Genomic DNA, 23,098 nt, shown 5'->3' with positions numbered 1-23,098 from the left:
CGCTGCATACAGGTATATATTTAAAGCAAAAACCGATCTGAATTCAAACTTATTGAGGTAAGGAAACAATCCTCATATGTATGGCTCTGCACCCTGGTTTTACGGTACCCTGGATTAAACGGTAGTACCTGGGTAGTTTTAAATTTTTTTTTTGAAAGAACAGTTGCACGCTCACGGACATCGCAACCGAATGTCTGTTCCACAGTTTTCGTGCATACTTGTAGTGTGGACTCAGGGCGACGGTCTCACAGAATACAGTCATTGCTTTCCAAGCTGATATCTCTGCCTACAGTTATCTTCGACTAAGGCTGACGAATAGTACGCGTTCTATGATGTCGGTTATAAATATATCAACCCATGACCCTCGGAGTGAGCGATATGAAAGCCCCTTTCAGCGCCGTACTAATTACAAATTTCAAGCCTTTAATGGGACTAGCCTGCGTCGTTTAGTCTGTCGAACATAAAATGTGACTAAAGTTTAGCTGCACGAATTGAAGCGAGGAAGAAAAACGTCTTTTCATCCTTTTTTCCGGTCCTGTGGTACTCTTTGAAATCGAACTTACGGTGGTCATTCTATTTGAAAGGGAGAGGAAACACGCCGGGACATCTTATCGGGAACACGATTACAGGCAACGAAATTATCAACCACTACAGGTCAATTCTCAGCCCGGTATAAGACTTCGTCATTTTGAATTCACATGCAAGCAAGATAGGAGAGAGAGAGAGAGAGAGAGAGAGAGAGAGAGAGAGAGAGAGAGAGAGAGAGAGAGAGAGAGAGAGAGAGAGAGAGAGAGAGAGAGAGAGAGAGAGAGAGAGAGAGAGAGAGAGAGAGAGAGGGAGGGAGGGAGATAGAAACAGAGAGAGAGGTAGAAGAAGAGGAAGAGAACGAGGGTCTCAAGTACAACCGACGTGGGAATAGTAGATGCTGGAGGAAAGAGTGAGCCAGCAGCGAGGGAAGAAGGAGGAAGAAAACAAAAAATAAAAATGAAAAAAGTATTCCAAGGAAAGACGGCGGAGTTCAATGACTAAACCATGGGTCTAAAACCGTTTGACAACTGCACAGCTGCAAGTGTTCAGCACATGTTGCACGAGCCTTCCGTTCGGCCTCACTTTCTCTCTGCCTCCATAGAGCTATTTTCTGTAGAACACTTGATTATATAGGCTTAAAGCACGAGTCGAGAATTTGCATAACTTTTCCTATTAATTTGAAAGAAGGATAAGACAATCTTTTCTCGATGTATCTCGTACAACGAAATTGAAAGACATTGATGCCTTGCGGCAACATGGTGGAAGATTCCTGAAGAGCAAATCAATTTGAGACGCAGAACATGAAGGGAGGGGGAAGATATTTTTTGCCAGGCTGAGGGATGAACGTTAATTCCCTTGTGAACTGGGTGATTATAAGTATTTGCCAAAAGTGAATGAATAATGTAATCCTCCGCCTCCACCTCGCGGCTAGGGTTTCGAGTCTTCTTGTAAAGCGAGAGCCACTAGAAGATAATGGCTTCCTGGAAGGCCGGGGTGAGGCCTTGTATGATCAGGGAGCAAGACCGTTCCCGTAGATATCTCGGAGGGACTCTTCTCTCTGATTGGTTGGTGAGGGGCTGGAAGGAAGGGAGACCCTCCCGGCTATCCCTTCAGCCGGTCCGTAAACCCCGCGTTTCAAACGTCCGCAGTCCCCCTTCAGGGATCCGCTTCGTCATTTCTTTGTCCTCAGGAGCTCCTCGGGCCGCAAAGCTCCCGGCGTTAAAATCGTGCCGCGATTTGTTTTGTGGTAAAATGATTACTGGTGATTTTTCGAACGGTATTTTCTGTCCTCGGACATAGATTTAGTGGCTTTGGGTATTGATAATATCGGAACGAAGTATCGGAGTTAATTTTGAACCATAGGCTCTCATAATCAGGAGAAGAAAGCTGATGAGAGACTCGCAGAGTTGCGACAAATAAATATTAAACTACTTCGACAAAATGGTTCGGCTTCAAGGATTCATCTGTGCTCTCTTTGTTGTTATGGTCGCAGTGATGGCAGGTGCGTACTGGTGTTTACCTTTCTGTGAAAACTATGCAGTACATTAATTTTCTCATGCAAAGCATCAAGCCTGTCTGATCTTTTCAAATTGTAGCTCCTGCTGCTGCTCAGCGTCCCTATGGCAGAATCCGAGGAGCGCAGAGAAGTAATAATGTTATTTTTACTGAAAGCATGTAATTAATACCGTTATCATTTAGTATTATGAATTGACGGGCTATTAGTTCCGTTTCAAAATTTCGATGGAGCTCTCAAAGTCATCTGATGATGTGCGTTACTACCCATTAACAGCTGTGATTAACAGACGTATTCAAAAATGTCCAACTTAAGAATAATAATGTTTCACTTGAACAGTTCATTTCCTAGTGTCTCATTCAAAGAGCTCGATCAATTTTTATTCTACTTTGTAGCCTAACAAAATCTTGGTTGAAAAACTTATAAAGCAATTTGGTGTTTCTGAAACTAACAAAAATAACAACTATAAAACACAATAAAAAGCACTGCACTGGTTTATATTTGTCATCTTAACCTTGATTTGGCTCTGCTGTTTATTCTTTTTTCTTATTTTTAAAAACTGATAGCTGATTAAATACTGTTCAAAAGGATACCCAGTAAAGAATCTACGCCCTTGCGACGAAGGACCATGCTATCCGGCGACTGGAAATTTACTAATTGGTCGAGAGAACAGACTGACAGCATCGTCGACCTGTGGATTAAACGGACCGGAAAGATTCTGCATAGTGTCCCATCTGAAAGAGAGGAAAAAGTGTTTCTATTGTAACGCCGCGATTCGTAAGCAACGACACAACGTGGAGAACATCACATACACTCATAGCCCTCGGTTAGTATTATCTGTAAACACTAAACCACTAAGCAAGTGTAGAATTTAACTTCGTAATTAAACATGAACGCATTTTTCAGAACCCTTGGCGACTCTTGGTGGCAATCGGAGAATGGAGTTGAAAATGTCACTTTACAATTGGATTTGGAGGCAGAATTTCACTTTACGCATATTATAATAAGGTTTCAGACCTTTAGACCGGGGGCCATGTTGATCGAGCGATCATCAGATTACGGCAAAACGTGGCGTGTTTACAAATACTTCGCCCATAATTGCGAGCAGACATTTCCTCATGTACCAACTCACGTGCCCCAAAAATTAAACGACGTTGTCTGTGACTCGCGTTACTCAACCGTCGATCCGTCGACTGACGGCGAAATAATCTTCAGGGTATTGTTGCCCAATGTGCAGATCGACAATCCCTATTCTCAGGAAGTGCAAAATCTTCTGAAAATGACCAATCTGAGAATAAACTTCACGAGGCTTCTCACTCTCGGTGACGACTTGTTGGACAATCGGGCTGAGATCAAAGAAAAGTATTACTACGCTATAAAAGACATGGCTGTTCGAGGATCCTGCTCGTGCTATGGACACGCCTCGAGGTGCTTGCCTCTGCCTGGTATACCTAACCGCCAGGACATGGTTCACGGACGCTGTGAATGCACGCACAACACTAAGGGACTGAACTGTGAAATGTGCGAAGACTTTTATAACGACCTACCTTGGAAACCGGCGGCTGGAAAACAGACCCATGCCTGTAAGAAGTGTAACTGTAACAATCACGCCACCAGTTGTCACTTCGACCGAGCCACCTACGACAGAACTGGCAGAGTTTCCGGCGGTGTCTGTGACGATTGTCAGCATAACACGCAGGGACAGAACTGCGAGATTTGCAAACCGTTTTACTACCATGACTTCACCAGAGATATCAGTGACCCTGATGCCTGCCAACGTAAGTCCAAATCCATTCTGCATTCACATGCTGCATTGTTCTCAACATATTCCGCTATCGGTGGCTCACTTGGAAATTAAATTTTCCACAGCTTGCGATTGTGACCAACTTGGTTCGTTGGACGACGGCATTTGCGACCCTCTGACCGATATGTTGACTAGTCAGGAATCAGGCCGCTGCCATTGCAAGCTGAACGTGGAAGGGCGTCGCTGTGACCGCTGTAAAGCTGGATTCTGGAACTTTAGTCCAGAGAATCCAGAAGGCTGTCAAGGTATGCTACCACGCTAGATTAGTCGGTGTTGAAATCATAACACGTTTTGAACTTTTCACAGCCTGTTCTTGTCATGCACTCGGCACGGTTGATTTACATGGGTGTGACGTGTCCTCTGGAAAATGCACTTGCAAGCCATACGTAATTGGTCGCGATTGTGATCAGTGCTACCCAGAGTTTTGGGGCCTCTCCGATGACCGAGAAGGCTGCAAGCCGTGCGACTGTGATCTTGGAGGTGCTTATGATAACTTATGTGACGTAGTAACTGGCCAGTGCAGCTGTAGGGCACATATCGACGGCAGAACTTGCAATGAACCGGAGCAGAACCATTACACAGTTGCTCTAGATTATCTGGTTTACGAAGGAGAACGAAGCAAAACCAATGTGAGTTCTTCGCAGTTGTTTGGTTGTTTATTCCAGATCGGAACTTGTTTTTTTTTTTGTGTGATCAGAATGTGAACTCATTTTACAGAAAAGCCAAATCGTGATCCGAGAACCATATCGTGATGGTAGAACCAATACCTGGACCGGACCAGGTTTCATAAGAGCCTTTGAAGGTTCGACGTTGGAGTTCACGATCGACGATGTAGTGAAGTCCATGGAATACGACATAGTCTTACGTTACGAGTCCGAGGTCCCGGGTATTTTAGAAGAAGCTCAGATATTTGTCGAACGAGAGGAAGACGTGGACCCTGAAGGGGCATGTGCTAATTGGGAACCGGAAGATGACGAACTGTATATTCGGCTTCCGGTGAACTCGCGGAGCGCCGTTGCGGTACCGTCAGTGTGTCTTGAGAAAGGGAAAAAATACATTGTAGTCCTCCAGTTCAAGAATTCGTATGACCGTGTAGGCGGCCCCACAGCTTCAATACTGATTGACTCTGTAAGAAAATATTGACTACCTACGTTAAGTTTGAGGTTTGTTACCAAAAACATCTGAGGAATTCATGAATTAAAATTTCTAGATCGTCCTGATGCCCAAAGTGGAAGGTATCCCGTTCTTCGCGGGTTCTCCACCCAGCGAAATGCGGAGACAAGACTTCGAAAGGCGTCATTGCGACGAGATATTTTACAATGTTATCCCATCCGGGGAAACTAACGAGGTTGACATTTGTGCGCAGTACCGCAAAAGCATCGGTTATTTTATCTTCGATGGAGCACCCTGTGAGTATTAAGGACGTAATCTGACTTTTCTAATCCATTTCCCTATTTGAGTTGTCGAACGTTTGATGCAGCCTGCGAGTGTAATCCGACGGGATCCAACAGTCTGCTGTGTGACCAATACGGAGGCTCGTGTCCGTGCAAGCCAAACATTGTTGGTCGACGTTGCGATCGTTGTGCTCCTGGGACATATGGGTTTGGTCCAGCTGGTTGCGTGCCATGCGACTGTGACAGCGTCGGCGCTGAGGATAATTTCTGCGATTTTGAGACAGGGAGGTGCAAGTGTAGGCCAAACACGTACGGAAGAACATGCGGCGAGTGTGATCCTGGCTTTTGGAACTTCCCACACTGCGAGCGGTGCAAGTGCAACGGTCACGCCCAGACCTGCGATTCGGTGACGGGGGCTTGTCACGACTGCCAGGACTTCACAACTGGTCACCAGTGCGATAGATGTGCCGTAAAGTATTACGGAGACCCTCAAATCGGGGTTGACATTCCATGCAGGCCTTGTCCTTGTCCGGGAACTTGGGACTCCGGCCATTCGTTCGCTGACAGGTGTTCTCTAGACCCCGTCACGTTAGACGTGGTGTGCGAATGTTACGAAGGATACGCCGGAGCCAGGTGTGACATTTGCGCTGAAAACTACTTTGGTAGTCCCGATGTGCAAACGGGAAGATGCGTGCCCTGTGACTGCAACAACAACACCGATCTGTCGCAACCAGGGAATTGCAACCCGCACACTGGACGCTGTCTCCAATGTTTGTACGACACTGACGGACCAAATTGTCAAATCTGTAAGCCCGACTTTTACGGTGACGCGCTGAAACAGGATTGCAAGGAGTGCGGATGCAACGTCCTCGGCACCAACTTCCGCGACGGTCACTGCAATCATCGTGATGGACAGTGTCCATGTCTGCCGAACGTCATTGGTCAGTACTGTGATACCTGCGTAGAAAACCACTGGAGAATTGCCAGCGGAGAAGGCTGCGATCCGTGCGATTGCGACGTGATTGGAAGCGTGTCAGAAAAATGTAACGAGTATGACGGTACCTGCCAATGTCGCTCTGGCTTTGGAGGAAGGCAGTGTAACCAGTGCGAAACGAATCACTGGGGCAATCCCAACATCGAGTGTCTGCCGTGCGAGTGTAACCTCATCGGATCATCCACTCAACAGTGTGACAGGGAAACTGGGGCCTGCATATGTCTGGCTGGAATTGGAGGCGTCAAGTGCGACCACTGCGACCGTGGGTACCTTGGAGTTGCTCCGAGCTGCATTCCGTGTGGCGAATGTTTTAAAAACTGGGATCTGACGCTGAGTGGTTTAAGCAACAGAACATACGATGTTATAGACGCAGCATCGAAAATTCAGAAGATTGGAACAGCCGGAATTTACAGTCAGGAATTTGATAATATGGACGAAGTACTGATGGGGGTTCGAGAGCTCGTCAACAAGACGAGCGTCACGGCCGAGGACCTTCTCGAGCTCGTTGATTTTGCCAATAATCTCAACAACACAGTTTCCTTCTCGGACGCCATTCTCGACGAAGTCGACAACTACATTGGATCCATCAGTCAGCGGGTCAGTCTCGGTGAAGTGGCTCTTCAGAACATGAAGAACCGAACGGTTAGCTTGATCGAAGCCGCTGCTGAGCTCAAAGAGAACGCTACAGTCTTGCAGGAGGCCGATGTCTACGGTGCTCTGAACCTAACTCACCAAATGGCGAAGCAATCGGACCAGGCAGAAGCGCTGGCCAGTAGTTCAACGACCGCTTTAGCGGACGCTGACAGATATCAGAAGAACACTGAAAACTTGCTTGCCAAGCGGTCAGAGTCTTTCACTGACAAGCTCAATGAGAACGATAATTCCCTGAAGAGACTCAAAGGTGAACTCGACGAATTCAACCAGCTGATTCCCGACCTCAATCTCGCCATGTGTGGAGCTAGTGTCGACGAATGCGACGAACTATGCGGGGGTGCTGGCTGCGGTTTTTGTGGTGGTCTTTCTTGCGATGACGGTGCAGTTACGGAGGCAGAAAGGGCCTTGGATCTTGCCAAGCAGCGAGCTGCCGGTATAAAGAAACACAAAGACGAAAGCGAACAGTTACTTAGAAACGTAAGATTGTTTTCGCTTATTTTCCTTCGACTTCCCGAGTCGAAATTACCGTCTAATATAAACCCTACATAGGAGCTCCTAGGTAGAGTTTAAAGATTGTACCTACAGTAAATTCTATTTCAATGGAATGTCAGACCCTATTTTGACGCTAAAAATGTCCGGAATTTCCTGATTTACTAAGCTTAGGCTCGAAGTTGCGTCTCTTCAGAATCCCCTTTAACCCTCCAGAGGTAGGGTTGATCCTGCTTGTTTTAAACACTCCTTTAACGCTTAAAATCCTACCCCGTTGATAAACAGCTCAAAAAGGTCCATCGACCTGGATTGGTTATGATTGAAATACAAAAAATACGATTAAAACGTATGAAATCAACTTAGAATCCCATTAAATAGGAATTGGTATATACGTGCGTTTAATCGTATTTTCTGTATCAAATCAGTTTAAAGGGTTTTTAAGAACGTTGATTAAATACAGTTGAAATGCAATACTTAATTGTCAAATGTTATCGAAACTTTTTGAAAGTTATGTCGAAATAGACCTTGGATTACTCATTGTGAACACTTGACTGTCGCTGTAATAATATATCCATAGAGAAGGAGTTACGGGTCCAATGTAGGAGCTATAGATTGAATAGCGTCAACATAGGTTCAATAGTATACTGAGAATACCAAAGTAGGGTTTAGGACTTCAATTTCTAGGAGTTAGAGGGTCGATGTAGGATATCTAGGTTCGGTTTGCTTCAAAGTAGGCTCATACGAACCTTGGTAGGGTCAAATGTAGGTACTAAATTTCAACTTGTGTTTGTTCTACTGATTTCTTATGTCTTTTACCGATTTCTGTTCAGATGACGCAAATGAAAGATGATGCTGTAGCCGCGAAACATCTCGCTCAACTCGGCCTGAATGCTGCATTCGAGACTTACAACTTCTCGAGTAACTTCACGAAAAATCTGGAAAACCTCCACAGCAGAATATCTAATAGCCTGAACGAAGAACAACCGAGTCCAGCGATGGTGAAAGACTTGGCTGAAAAGGTGCTGGAGAAAAACATAAAGTTGAACCCAGACGAGATCAAGGACCTGGCTGACAGCATAAGAAGCATCGTCGGTTCGCTGACGGATTCTGAGAAGATCCTCGAGGATGCTGCGGAAGATTTGGAGCTAGCTGAAATTCTGCGAGACGAGGCAGTGAGGGCTAAGGATTCGGCTGTCGCGCAGAGTACGCGGGCTGGAAACATAGTCGTGTTTTTAACAGAGGCGGAAATCGCTGCGGAAGACGCACAGTTGGCCATAGACGAGATCGAGCGACACATATCCCTGTCCCATAATGATTTGACCGATATACTGATCGAGATTGATGCGGTTGCGGAAAAGGCTGACAACACTACTGCAGAAATTGACGATTTGGACAGGCGTTTGACCGAGCTTCAGACTCAGATCGTAAAAAATGACTTTATATTGACGCAAGAAATCGGTTCAGAAATCGGCGACGTCACGGTTGAGGCTGAGAACACGAGAATGAAGACTAAAAAATTGGTTCAAGAATTCGAAGTGGCGAATCAGGCGGTGAGGCTCAAGGCCGAAAAGAGTGAGGGAAAAATTTCTAGGTCGAAACTACTTCTGCAACGGGCTTCTGAGCTCGCTGCTGACACGACCACCAAATTTAAGGACATTAATGGAATGGAAGGAACCTACGCAGAGAACGAGAAAACCCTGGCTGACCTCATGTCCGAGGTCGAGTCCCTCACGCGTCAAATGGAAAAACACTTGAACCACATTCAGCACAAGTCACAGACCTATGCTCAGTGCTCGACGTAGGCGAAGGATAGAATATGAGGCTTCGCGGTAACTTCAGTTTGAGAGACTGAGCTTTCGCCTAAGAACAGGTATTAATCCAAACGTTATAACTGGCGGGTTATTTACTCCGTGATCGAAGTATTTGCGATTTGAACTTTCGAAAAGATATTTCTTAACATTTCTAGAAACGTTCTCTAGGAACAAAACCAAAGTGGACAAGTGCCTTATATTTTAGACTATAAGATAGTTGTAAATAATTATTATATAATACCTGAATTGCTGAAACCAAAAATCATGAGACTTGTATATCTGAGAATTTACGCATCGCGTGTATCCGTGTAATAGTTTAGTTTGTTGCGTTTATAATTCTCGAATATATTTATTCGTCAAGCTATATTCAGCTACTGTAACAAAAGAGCTCTATGATAGTTGAATAAAAGTAAAATTTGAATTGATAATCAGAGGAATTCGGTAGTATTTGTCATTTATCGCACCGCGGAAAATGAAATCGAATTCTCGCGACGAAAATTGAAGAGTGTGAACCTGCTTTAAAATAAACAGCACGTGGTTTCCAAGCGCGCCTACTTCCTGCTGGTTGAAGTTTGTGTCTTGCAGTCTAGAGGCTATCTGAACCGGAGTTACACACAGATAACAACCCACGCGTTCTTCCTTCGTTCACAACAGCTTCGATTCATTGCTTTGCCATGAGTTGAATTATTATTCTACAATGTAATGAATAAATACTTGCCGTCAGCCCGATTTGAAACTACTTATTACCGATCTGACTCCAAGAGAATTTAATTGCATTCATTTTGTTGGTTAAACGAAATGAGAATATGTGAATATAGGTGATTGAATGCATTTAGCAGGCATAAATTTTTTTCATTGCTCGTTTTTCGTCGAAAGAAATGTCTGTCCGGTGCATGCAACGACTTGACGTACCGAAATTTTTTAACGCCAACTGAATTTCAGCTTTTAAACCGTTGTCACAATCCGATCCTTCTTCTCTTGAATGCATCATCTGGCGCACTACATAAGTCGATAAGAGTGTGAGTTATCTGCAGAAGCATTGCAACAACTGCGACGATAAGAAAGTTCGATATGATTTCGAAGAAATGAAAGCAATTCAGTATAACAGTTTTGAATGAATATCGCTTATTTATAACGTACATTGAGTCGCTTTCAGCTCCTTAGATTTTTTCTTCACTAAAATACCGTGGAGATCTTCACTCTAGACTCGCATACACGAATCAAACTTGAAGTCTTGTAGGTGAATCGAGTGTCTATTCTCGTATACCGATTGATAAGCTCACTGCCGAGCATGGAATATATGTGTGATAGAATAAAAATAACAACAAGTAAAATGGAAATAAAGGTCATGGGACGGAGCATAAGATCATCTTGACGAAATAGTTCATTGCTCTAACTACACGCTCGCTTCTTTGTGGGTTGAAAAATACTCGCGACTGAGGAAGAAACTAGGAAAATATAATTCATGATCGAATCAATATTAATCACAGCAATTATTTAGTTCTGAACATTTCATTGAGGCAGAAGGAAATTAAAACACCTGCAGCACGTATCACGAGGTCTTGAAATTCACCCCGCGTCGCCTCAACTATCGTTTTCATATTTGGCACCTGCCTCGAAGCTTCTGTAAATGTAGCCATATTTTTTTTTTATCCTAGCTAAGAGTCGTTTACTCGTGGCAAGGTTAAAATTCCGAATTTAAAACGTTCCGAAAGCGCCGAATTCCGAATTTTTTGGTGGCGAAAATTAAAATAAAGAATTCAAACTTTGACGAAAAATCACCGCTTTGATGTTTCGATATTTTAACTTGAATTATCGGAAGTTTGCATTTCGGAACCTTGAGCCGTCAATTTTCCGACCATTCGAACTTTGATGTTTCTTCAAAGTTTGATTTCCTTACTTCAAGTTTCGCTACCAAATAATTCTAAATTAGGCGCTTTCGGAACTTTTCAAATCCGGAACTTCAACCCCGCCCCATTTACTCGTTCAATTATCCTACTTCAGTTTTTTCTCTCTGGTAAATTGTCGCCTCGGAATTTTTTTGCGAAATTGAATTGCTTCGGTTTTCCTCTCATTTCACTGATTAAAAAAACTAAACAGCCAGTAGTTATTCGATCTTAAATCTTCTTTTAAGAGTTCTTAAATCTTTGAATAAGCCGCGGGTTGCAACTGCATATTCGAAAAATCTTTTCACTCGCGAGAAGCCTGCAGTAAGATATAATAAGCCGAGTTCTCTAAATTTAGACCCGACGCTTTCTTACACGTTCTTAGCGTACGCGGGGCACGCAAACGTATAGACTCGACTTCAACTAAATCGAATGATTAATCCTAACTAGCACACAGTTTCCTCTGTCAATAAGGCGCGATAAAGTTTATACATATATTTATGATTTCTCGTCCTCGCGTGGGATAAAACAAAACTGTTATACTTTTGAGGCGAATCTCTGCAGACGTTCAAGCAATTCGCGGAAATAATCGCCGACGGTGTCAATCCGAGTCAAAGTTATGATGCAACGAACTGTACGAATGATTCAAACGATTTCTCGCAATGTTATTCGCATAATCTCTCGCTTCTTCCATCAGCAATTCTTCTCCAAGTCCCGAGCGCGCCTTAACGGCTTCGCTCTGTTCTGGAACGCGTTTGAATCGCAGGCGGGACTGTACCGTGTGTAGGTACGTAAGAGATGACGATTCTCACACACGCGTCGAGTCGAGCACGCCGACATGTTGGTGGTCGACGGCTAGCCAGCCTCTCAAGAGTCAGAGTAGTGGAAAGAAAGATTAGGAGAGAAGCAAGAGAAGTTACCGAGGAGGAAGCTAAATTCCCGCTCGCAACACCGCGGCAAGAGTCAATTTACGAGACTGAGACACAGCGCAGGATGGATCGAAAAATCGCGATCCCTCACGTTTTAGATTTTCAATAATCAAATTTTCCATTACTATAGATGAAAAAATACAGACTAGAAAAATTTTGCGAGCTCTAGCATATCGTGATTTAATTTTACGCTCTTTCACGCAACTTTACGCACCATCGATCATCCGTGAGGAAACAATATTGATCGTATTTTCAGAGTCGACGAACAACAAAGACACGTTCATCAGTTTTCTTGTCATTCTTTGCCTCGTGTATGGGAAATTATTCTTATTTATTTATTTTATTTTTTTTTCATAAAAATATCCGAGGGTAAATCGGATAACTTTATTAAATACCTGTTTTTGGGTGTAATCGATCCAGATCGCAGTTTTCGTGATCTTCACGAAAGAATCAAAATTCTTTTATCAAAAATTAAAATAATTTTTCAACCTTTTATTACAGTAATAAAGTTAGTTTTCAATCTGTAGTTATTTTTTCCTCCTTTTTTTTTAAGTTACTGCAATTTAAAGTAAAAACTTTAAAGTCAATTTACAGGAAGATATTTTGCAATCTCTGTGAATTTTTTCGAACACAAAAATGCAAATTGCAGGTCAGAGTAACTTCATGAATTACTCGAAATGTTGCATTCAATTCTTATTCCTTTTTCTGCAATTCGCCCGATTAACCCATTCGCTTTTTTGTACACTGTACAAATAACAATCTTGATTTTCGGTTTTTACGATTCTCTCGAGGTATACTGCACGTTAAATAATTGTCAAGTATATGAAATGAAGGTAAAATCTTCTGAAAAATCGCAAATTTTGAAGAAAAAAATTAACTCAACTTCTGTAACGTGTCCAAAACATCTCAAGATCCTCCAAAAACTGTTTCATTACTCAGATAAAGTCATTTTGAGTAAATATTGTCATTTCAAAGTGAACGGGGTTCAACACAATAAATGCCGACAGTGGTAAAGAAAAAAAAAAAAAAAAAAGAAAAACCAGGCCACGAACAGTTTCTTTCCACAATCCGAAAAGGAGACATTCAATCGAAGAAACAATTGATTTACCTATTAAATAATTGCGTCACTTTGAATCGAAGTGCGAAGCAGACGCGTAGACGTAAAAGGCGTGGATGGAAATATAACCGAGCAATTTAACCGATGTACCCGATGGCTGGTACAAACTCCCGGTAACTTTCCCCGCTGGAGATTTTAAGCCTCATCCAGTCCCCTCAGCCCCCTCAACGGAGGCAATGCTGGCTGCAGCTCACTCGGCAGAAGCGAATCGCTTCTGGAGGTATTCGCTCTGGCAGCGTCGGAGCCTCCGTCCTTTGACCGTGTATTTCTGAGTTCCGCTGCTGATACCGGATTTTTTTTTCCTCGGTATTCAGTGCGATATCCCTTCTCCTCGCCCATTCGTGCCGCAGAAATATAGTTTACCCAAATCCCCTAAAGCTGGGCCCAAAAGGCCGCCCGATTATATTGGATTATCTTCACCGCATATCGTCTCCGAACCAGGTGAGTCAGTGTCTACTATACTTACTTATACTATGTGCAACACCATTTTTGGAATCCTTCAGAATCATTCACAGACACGTTGTTTCCCTTTCTCGTCGTGTTTTTTTTTTTTTTTCTTTCTTTTTAGATTCTTTATTCACTACCATCAGTCGGCTGGTTCCAAATTTCTTGTGACAATTATTATCAGCCACATTTTATCGCTAAGAATTGCGAATTTTTTCTCACTCTGTTTGGCAGGTAGTAAAAAAAAAAAGAATTTCTTACGCACGATTATTTACCGCGTAAAACACCGCGAGTTTTAAACTTTTACACGTCTCTTGTTTCCATAAATGATCACGTCTATTACAGTTTTTTTGTTTTATTTTAATCACATAAATAGTGTGTACATGTCGCTGTTTGAGATTAACACTTGACGCGAGTCTCGTTACAGAAATCGGTACGCGTTTGAAAGTTATCGGTTTATCGATAGATCGAAGTTTACGAATTTCTATTCAATTCTATAGTTAATATCGAGAATCGTCCAGTAACGCAGATTTTGAAAATTAGTCGAGAGTTAACCATCAACAGTAATCATAAACCATTACAAAGAATTGCAATTTAAAAATAATGTTCAGCAAATTTGCTATCGCTTCTGTACAGCGACCAAGTGCTGACAGTTGATTTATTCGTTTTTTTCCCATCTCGTGAACGCCAAGAACAGAAGAGATAAGTTTTTAAATGACTACTAATTGTCATATATTTTCTTATCCTGGTCATAGCGGAACAGATAAATGGGGACAGTAGTTTGCTAACGAAGGCAGGCAGTGCTTGAGTGTTGGAAGAGAGAGAAAAAAAAAAAAAAAACAACTCGCCACGATGGTTCGGCCAAATCAGCTCATCGCCATTGTTTTTGGTTTATTTCTGGTTATACTAGCAGGTAAAGTGTGTTTATAAAAATTAAAATGGAAGTACAAATATTTGTTAGCTCTTCGAAAATTTCGGTACAAATTTCCTGGACGTTTAATTAGGGCATTGAGAGTAAAGATACAATTCTGAATCCGGAAAAAATAACGCTTAGAAAGAATCGTGCATCTGCTCAATCTCGCATTGATTCTGTACAACGCTGATAATTCAGAGTTTTCATCGCGACTGACTTGGTCGATACTACGATGACCTGGTAACCTCGCGATCTTTCATCAGCGATTGAGGAACTATCTTTCGTTTTTTATTTTCGCTGAAAAGTAGTATCGTTAGTGTGGTAAGATATAAAAATTGCCAGGTCCGCGAAATTTTTAAAATTAACGGGGATTCCCCGAACTGCCATCACTGATCATGTTATCCAATGCGAGATGCGATGTACTTTGAATGCTGATAAATTTCAAGCGAACTTTTCCTCTTTTTAAGATACGACGAGCCCTCCTTACTACCGACGAGTATCGAACAGAGTGCAATCGAGACCAGGTAATCACCTTGTTGTTTTTATACAATAAATAAATATAAAAAAAAACAAACCAATCATTTCAATTGTCCATGAAAATTCCCTGAAAAATGGTGAGCTGTAAAGCTGTTGTAGAAACCGTGCAGAGAGGAGATATGTCGCCGTCAGAAGCTTTCGGCGAGAATCAGTATAGTTGGAGCCGGGTGACGACAATGAGGCCCAGAGGTAGCTCGATCACAGCACACTGCACAACAACACGCCATAATTTCCAAATCGATGTACACTAACCGATACAGTTCAATTTTCAGCACACTTTTCAGATAACACGATACATTGTGTCTAACTCGGGTTAAGGTTCAAGGCATAACATGTTAAGACACGACGAACAAATAATAAATTTTGGTGTGGAGCTGATACTGGGAATTTTTAGCTAATAAATAATTCATTTCTTATTTGTAAGCAAATTGTAACCTGACACCACATTTTCCCTAGTGAAATTCGTCGGTACATCTTTGTCAAGATTCGATAGTAATCTTTTTTCACGTTCCCGCAGGTGTGCTTCTAAAGAAACCTCAACCCTGCGAAGTTGGCTCGTGTTATCCAGCTACTGGAGATTTGTTAATCGGGCGAGAAAATCGAATCCGTGCTTCGTCTACCTGCGGTTTAAAAGGACCTGAAAGATACTGCATAGTTTCTCACCTTCAGGATAGGAAAAAATGTTTCTTTTGTGACAAAAGAATCCCAAAGCAGCAACACGGGGTTGAAAATATTGTCCACAAATACCAGCCAAAGTCAGTTACTTTAATTATTGATTGATTGTTGTCTCTCTGAGAGAGTTGATTGTTGTATTGTTGTTCTTCAACGCTGATCAATCTCTTGTATTCCAGCCATCGCGCTGCAGAGACTTGGTGGCAGTCGGAAAATGGTGTGGAAAATGTAACACTGCAGCTGGACCTGGAAGCGGAATTCCATTTCACCCACATAATCATAAAATTCAAGACGTTCAGACCAGCTGCAATGTTGATCGAACGTTCTTACGACTTTGGCAAGACCTGGCAGGTGTACAAATACTTTGCCTATAACTGCCAGCAGTCATTCCCTGGCGTGTCGACGAAGGCATCTCGGAACTTGACGGATGTCGTGTGCGAATCGCGATATTCCAACGTTGCTCCATCAGAAGGTGGTGAGATAATCCACAGAGTGCTGCCACCGAACCTGCAAATCGACAACCCGTACTCGAAGGAAGTTCAGAATCTTTTGAAAATGACCAACTTGCGGATCAACTTCACAAGGCTGCACACTTTGGGTGACGACTTGTTGGACAACCGCGCAGAGATACGAGAGAAGTATTACTACGCCATAAAAAACATGTGGGTTCGAGGATCCTGCTCGTGCTACGGACACGCGTCGAGGTGTCTACCCTTGCCCGGAATACCCGAAAGGCAGGACATGGTTCATGGCCGTTGTGAATGTACGCACAACACCAAGGGACTGAACTGTGAATATTGCGAGGACTTCTTCAACGATTTACCGTGGAAACCTGCGGTTGGAAAGCAAACCAGTGCCTGCAAGATGTGCAACTGTAACAATCACAGTCAAAGTTGTCATTTCGACGAGGCCGTCTTCGAGCGATCTGGAAGAGTTTCCGGCGGTGTTTGTGACGACTGTCAGCATAACACTCGTGGGCAAAATTGTGAACAGTGCAAGCCATTCTTCTACCATGAGTCCAGTAGAGATATGACTGACGCTGAAGCTTGCCAACGTGGGTTGTCGTCAGATATTGTTAATCTTTTGGTTGTTTAACTTATATAGATTTTGTTTTGTAGCCTGTGACTGCGATCCCTCCGGTTCCTTGGATGATGGAATCTGCGACTCACGCACTGACGAGTTAAGTGGTGATGAATCTGGCCGGTGTCACTGCAAGGCCAACGTTGAAGGCAGACGGTGTGACAGATGTAAGAATGGATTCTGGAAATTCGACTTTAACAACCCGGACGGATGTCAAGGTGAGATTCTCAATTCCCCGTGACAATCGAGAGCGCAGACCATCGTTCTAACCATGACTTTACCGATTTCCTCAGCGTGTACCTGCAACACTGTCGGAACGATCGGTAACCAAGGGTGCAACATGCTGACGGGCGAATGCACCTGTAAGCGTTACGTAACCGCACGTGACTGCAGTCAATGTCTCCCAGAATATTGGGGTCTTTCCGAGGAACAAGACGGCTGTAAGCCATGCGATTGTGACCTTGGTGGAGCCTACGACAATTTCTGTGATGTCGTGACAGGCCAGTGCCGTTGCAGGCGTAACATAGGTGGGCGAACCTGCAATGAGCCAGAGCAAAGTTACTACACTGTTTCCTTGGATTTTCTCATTTACGAAGGAGAGAATAGTCGAGCATCCAGCGTAAGGATCTGTACTTTTTTGTCTCAGGAGAACGAGGCGAGTGTTCATATTTTATATAATAATGAAACGTTGTTTGCAGAACTGTCAGATTGTGATCAGAGAGCCCTACCGTGACGGGAGAAACACCACGTGGACTGGCAGTGGGTTCATCAGAGCTTACGAATTCTCAAACTTGACCTTCGTTATAGACGACATCGTGAAAACCATGGAGTACGACATAGTCGTGCGATATGAACCTGAGATCGCAGGGCCCTGGCAGAAAGTGCGAATCTTTATCGAAAGAGACGGTCCAGTCGACCCTGACGGACCCTGTAGAAATTGGCAGCCTTCTGATGACCGTGTCACAATGCAGCTCTATCCTGACAGACATAGTGCCGTTGCAATTAGAAACGCCTGTTTGGAATCAGGAAAGAGATACATCGTACATTTGACTTTTGATGCATACGACCAACGTTACCAAACACCGTCGGCATCTATTCTAATTGATTCGGTACAGAAATTTCGAAGCTTTGTTCGTTGAAGATTGTTCTATGCTGATGTTTGAACCAGTAACGATTTGTCCATATTTTAGATCACGTTGATCCCTAGACCAGAGAGCATACCGGTCTTCAGTGGATCCCCACTTGCGGAAGTGCGCCGCCAAGAATACGAAGCTTACCGATGCGGTGATATGTTTTACGACTTGTACGATAGGGACCAACAGATTTCCGATATCTGCAAACAGTATCAGTATATCATTGGGACGTATGTGTTCGACGGTGGTCATGGTAAGTATTCAGTAAAGGACCCTTGAACCGAACGTCAGAGTTGATGATTAATCGTATATACTTTCTCCAGCATGTGAATGTAACCTGACTGGGTCACACAGTCTGCTTTGCAATCAATTCGGAGGCAGATGTTCCTGCAAAACAAACGTGATCGGTCGTCGATGCGATAGTTGCGCACCTGGAACCTACAATTTTGGACCAGAAGGCTGTAAGCCGTGCGACTGTGACGCCGTGGGAGCGTTGGACAACTTCTGCAACGTTGAGACGGGGCGGTGCACTTGTCACCCGAACACGTACTCCAGAACGTGCGGCCTGTGTCAACCAGGCTTTTGGAACTTCCCACACTGCAGACGATGCGAGTGCAACGGTCATGCCGACAGCTGCGACTCGAAGACGGGAGCTTGCATAAACTGCCAGGACTCAACGACGGGCCACAACTGCGACATGTGCATAGCGACATTCTACGGTGACCCACGTATCGGCGTCGACATCCCTTGCAGGCAGTGTCCATGTCCGGGCGCCATAGCATCGGGTCATTCATATGCAGACAGCTGCTCACTGGATTCCATAACTCAAGACGTGGTTTGCGAATGCTACGAAGGTTACGCCAGTCCGAGATGTGAAACCTGCGACGATAACTACTATGGAAACCCAGATGTTCCCGGTGGCAGTTGCACGCCATGCGATTGTAGCAATAACACTGACCCGGCTCGACCGGGCAACTGCGATCCGAAGACCGGGGAATGCCTCCAGTGTTTGTTTGACACCGCTGGCTCACACTGCCAGATTTGCAAGCCGCAATATTACGGCGATGCCTTAGAGAAAAACTGCAAATTCTGCGAGTGTAATGTACTTGGTACAGATCAGAGCGCGGGCCCCTGTAATCACCGATCGGGACAGTGTCCGTGTCTCCCGCATGTCATGGGTCAGTTCTGTGACCACTGCGAAGAGAACCATTGGCGAATTGCAAGCGGAGAAGGCTGCGATCCGTGCGAATGTGACGCGATTGGAAGTATTTCAGACAAATGTAACGAGTACGATGGAACTTGCGAGTGCAGGCCAGGTTTCGGTGGAAGGCAGTGTAACGAGTGCCAGAAGAATCACTGGGGCGATCCGAATATTGAATGTAAAACTTGCGAGTGCAGTTCCCTTGGTTCAGCCACGCCGCAGTGTGACAGACAAACCGGGGCTTGCGTGTGCTACGAAGGTATCGGGGGCGTAAAGTGCGACCACTGTGATCGAGGCTACCTCGGTTTTGCTCCGACCTGCCGCCCTTGCGGAGAATGTTTCGATAATTGGGACATGACTCTTCAAGGAGTGAGGAATCGGACAAGCAATGTAATCACAGATGCTTCGAGAATCAAAAAGGTTGGTATAACCGGATTCTACACGTCCGAGTTCGATCAAATGGACGACTCGTTGAACCAAGTCAAGGCTCTGGTGAGCGATACCAGCGTAAGAGGACAAGACCTGGAAAAATTGAGCGACAGGGCGGCGGATCTGAAAAACGTCATTCAGGCATCTCAGATGAGACTTGACGAGCTCGACAACCTCCAGGACAGTGTTAGTCAACGAGTGCATCTCGCCGACGCTGCCCTCAAAAACATGAGGAATAGGACGGACAATCTGCATCAAGACGCTGCGCAGTTGAAGAAGGACGCAACGAAGTTACAAGAGGCTAACGTGCAGGGGGCTCTGAACGTCACCGTTGAAATGGCCGAGCAATCGAACGAGGCTGAAAGAATGGCCAATGGTACATTGAACACCTTGGCCGAGGCTGAGCGGTACCATACGAACACGGAAAATTTCCTCAGTAAGAATTCCCTCAGCTTCAAGGAGGCCACGGATCAAAACAAGGAGTCCATTGCTCGGCTTGGCGACCAGGTGACCACCATAAAATCCATGCTGCCTGATTTAAACCTTGAAGTTTGCGGAGAGCGCGTCACTGAGTGTAGTTCACTGTGCGGTGGAGCTGGATGTGGTTCTTGTGGAGGATTGTCTTGTGATGCTGGAGCCGTAGCAAAAGTCAACTTGGCACTGGATCTGGCCGATAAGCAAACAGCGGCGATCAAGAATCATCGGGATAAAGCTGAGCAACTACTGAGGAGCGTGAGTAACTGATTGCCGATAACTATTCGCGATTATGAAGCGTTTAAGATTTCTCATTAACAATAAATTTTCTTCTCTCTGATCGCAGATGTCTCAAGTACAACAAGAAGCAATCGCAGCAAGATCGAACGCTCAAGATGCGTTCAACCATGCCTTGTCCGTAAGGAACAAGACGGACGGATTGTCCGCCGATTTGACAGCGCTCACCGACAGGATGTGGAATTTCCTTACGGAGGAACAATCAACCCCAGCTGAGGTCAGAGACCTGGCGAAGAAGGCATTGAGTAAAAACATTCACTCGAATCCAGAACAGATCAAGGAACTCGCGCAGAACATATCCTTGATGGTTGGGTCGCTGACGAATCCCGAGAAAATCATCGCCGAAGCAGCCGATGGTTTGAGGCGGGCTAACCAACTGAGAGAACGAGCCAACGCGACGAAGAACGAGGCGATAGCCAAGGAAGTGCAAGCCGAAAAGATAACCAAGCTATTGACTGACGCTCAGTCGGCTCAGGACAATGCTGACAATGCTGTAAGAAAGGCAACGGACGATATTGCTCAGTCCCAAGCGCACTTGACCACGATTATTCAGGGAATGAAAATGGCCAAGGACACGGCCGGCAAATTAACCGCGAGCGTCGGCGCCTTGGATTCGAGACTCGAGAATCTTCAGACTCAGCTGATAAAGGATGACTACATACTTAACGAGGAGATTGCAAAGCAGGTTGCTGAAGTGGTCCTGGAAGCTGGAACAGTCGATAACAAGACGATGAAACTGAGACAGGAGTATCAACAAGCAAAAAATTCACTAGGGAACCGAGTCGACAGGAGTAAAGGAAACATCGAGAAGGCAAAATCACTTTTGGCAAGGGCGTCTGAATTGACGGCCGATACTTCGACCAAGTTCAAGGACCTCGACGGTATGGAGATTGTGTATAAAGACAACGAGAGAAAATTGTCTAGGCTCATGGATATCGTCGACTCTTTGACAAACGAAATGGAACAACATTTGAAGGAAATTGATACGAAGTCCATAAGGTACCGGCAATGTTCCACTTAAGCAATATTATTAATTAATACGGCATTTATAAATTAGATCACAAATCATAGAAAAAAAAAGAAGAAATTATAGAAACGAAGACAGGAAGATCGGTACGTTTGATATTTCATTCATCGTTCGTGCATACAGTTTTAAAAAATTCAATCAAATTTGCTACAATTGCAGAAATAATTCATTGAATGACGCATTGAATCTCAGCTTTCACTGCTACGAATTTGATACTTCAGAGTCAGCTTGTGAATGTTTATTATTATTGTCATTACTTCCATTGTTATGCATCGAATCTGTCGGTGCACAAAATGGCCCATGTTTTCATTCAGCAATGCCAAGTATGAAATAGATGTGTAAAATGAAGAAATGACGTTATGCGAATAGTGACTAGCACCTAATATAATAAATTAATATTGAATGTATAGGAACGATCAGGACTTTGAAACGTCATCGTTGAGTATAAATTTTTTTATCATTTTTATAAACACTACGTTAATAATAGAAATACACAATCATGTCTACCTTGACGTACCTATACAGCATATGCAAAACACATGCATATGCGTTTAATATTTTATTATTATTATAATATTATACTTTTCGATACATTATTATTATTATTATATATTGTACAGAAAAATTGTAAAGAGATGGAAAAAAAAAATTGAAAAAACCTAAAAACACATTCAGTCATACCTTGTTCTGAGAAAAAATAATACAGCGGATGAAAAAAGAGGAGTTCCTCGTGTACGAGGAAGAAATAAGGAACTAAGTTGACGTCGAATTTACGGTGGTATATCCCTCTTCATTTCTGAGAATAAAAATAGAACAGTGAATTTACTGTGTCTGTTAACGATAAAATGTGATGAGGAAGAGGTAGGAGGAGGAGAAGTGGGGGAAAAAAACATGATTCGATCGCATAAACTCGGCTAGTTTAATGCGACAACGAAGTGTGACAGTGTGAAAAAAAAAAAAAAAAAGTAAAAACTGGCGCATTCACCTCTGCAGGCGGCACGAGAATAGAGGGTACAAAGCCAGCCGGTCTCTATTTTTTTCCACTCGTCATTTTCGTAGCTTCTGCCGCTCCGCATGAGCATAATACTTGTCAAACTTCCGAGTTGAGGCAGAGCGAACGACGTCGTGTGTGTGCGCAACGCGTAGCACGTAATAAGTATGCGGGATAAAGTCGAACAGCGGTAACGACAGAGGCTAGAGTCTAGACTCTGGACTCTGAATGGGACTATTGTCCGCACCCCTCCGAGGTCCGGACCAATCGTGTTCAACAGAGCCCCTCATTCACTGAAATATATACGCTGCAACATCGCATTCGATGCATATCCGAGACCCACCGGCTTGCGCATAGTGGCCGATTATTTTTTCGACTGGTTAGACTTTCCCCAAAATTTCTGTCCTTTTTACCTATAACTTCAGAAGAAAACAAATAAGCGATCGTTTTCGGAATTGGTTGGAAAATTAGCCGCTGGTCGTACGAAATGTTTGAAAATACAGAAAAAAAAAAAAAAAAAAAATAACGAGGTGCGTGTAACAATGAGGAAGAAAAATTTATTTACCATCATTCGCGAAGTGGGGAATATTTTTATATCTACGTTCATTAGCCGGGCGATTGTAATACGGGGAAAGGCGATAAACCGTTCGCGTCGCGTTGAACAACGCGTGGAAAGAATGAATGAGCTGTTAAACGGAGATCGAGGAAACTGTAAAACGATCGTCAAACGAATTCGAACTGCTCGAGCCATTATCTCGATGCCGTATATTTGTTATAGATA

General features: G+C 43.8%; 2 protein-coding genes across 4 annotated transcripts; both read left to right on the top strand.

Annotated features, from left to right (window-relative positions):
* The first annotated feature begins 1,979 nt into the window (after positions 1-1,979).
* On the top strand, positions 1,980-9,899 carry LOC124219323 (laminin subunit beta-1-like). The gene is made up of 10 exons (XM_046626708.2): positions 1,980-2,029; positions 2,124-2,174; positions 2,630-2,867; positions 2,948-3,819; positions 3,911-4,090; positions 4,152-4,474; positions 4,563-4,973; positions 5,056-5,254; positions 5,326-7,364; positions 8,207-9,899. Exons 1-10 carry the CDS (start codon positions 2,011-2,013, stop codon positions 9,176-9,178), a joined length of 5,304 nt encoding a protein of 1,767 aa, XP_046482664.1. The 5' UTR covers positions 1,980-2,010; the 3' UTR covers positions 9,179-9,899.
* Positions 9,900-13,307: 3,408 nt separating this feature from the next.
* Positions 13,308-21,980, top strand: LOC124219103 (laminin subunit beta-1-like). Of its 3 annotated transcripts, none has more exons than XM_046626265.2 (12): positions 13,308-13,560; positions 14,319-14,476; positions 14,944-15,000; positions 15,113-15,202; positions 15,531-15,768; positions 15,865-16,739; positions 16,804-16,983; positions 17,059-17,384; positions 17,464-17,874; positions 17,956-18,151; positions 18,222-20,260; positions 20,349-21,980. In XM_046626265.2, the coding sequence occupies exons 2-12, from the start codon at positions 14,416-14,418 to the stop codon at positions 21,318-21,320; spliced, it is 5,445 nt and encodes a 1,814-aa protein (XP_046482221.1). In that variant the 5' UTR covers positions 13,308-13,560; positions 14,319-14,415; the 3' UTR covers positions 21,321-21,980. The 3 variants fall into 3 exon arrangements, with proteins under 3 accessions (XP_046482221.1, XP_046482220.1, XP_046482222.1); XM_046626264.2 differs by having other exon boundaries at positions 15,104-15,202; XM_046626266.2 differs by lacking the exon at positions 15,113-15,202.
* The last annotated feature ends 1,118 nt before the right edge of the window (positions 21,981-23,098 follow it).

Source organism: Neodiprion pinetum, chromosome 5 (assembly GCF_021155775.2).
Source record: "Neodiprion pinetum isolate iyNeoPine1 chromosome 5, iyNeoPine1.2, whole genome shotgun sequence".
NCBI classification, from domain to species: Eukaryota; Metazoa; Arthropoda; class Insecta; order Hymenoptera; family Diprionidae; genus Neodiprion; species Neodiprion pinetum.
The sequence above is the reverse complement of the archived record's forward strand: the minus strand, read 5'-3'. Positions and strand labels throughout refer to the sequence as shown.

Bases quoted from the DNA above. Each gene is read 5' to 3' on its own strand.
- LOC124219103 (XM_046626264.2), top strand. From the start codon at position 14,416: ATGGTTCGGCCAAATCAGCTCATCGCCATTGTTTTTGGTTTATTTCTG. The intron at 15,769-15,864 runs GTCAGTTACTTT...CTTGTATTCCAG, and splicing joins GTCCACAAATACCAGCCAAA to CCATCGCGCTGCAGAGACTT. The intron at 16,740-16,803 runs GTGGGTTGTCGT...TTTGTTTTGTAG, and splicing joins TGACGCTGAAGCTTGCCAAC to CCTGTGACTGCGATCCCTCC.
- LOC124219323 (XM_046626708.2), top strand. The intron at 2,868-2,947 runs GTTAGTATTATC...CGCATTTTTCAG, and splicing joins ACATACACTCATAGCCCTCG to AACCCTTGGCGACTCTTGGT. The intron at 4,091-4,151 runs GTATGCTACCAC...AACTTTTCACAG, and splicing joins GAATCCAGAAGGCTGTCAAG to CCTGTTCTTGTCATGCACTC.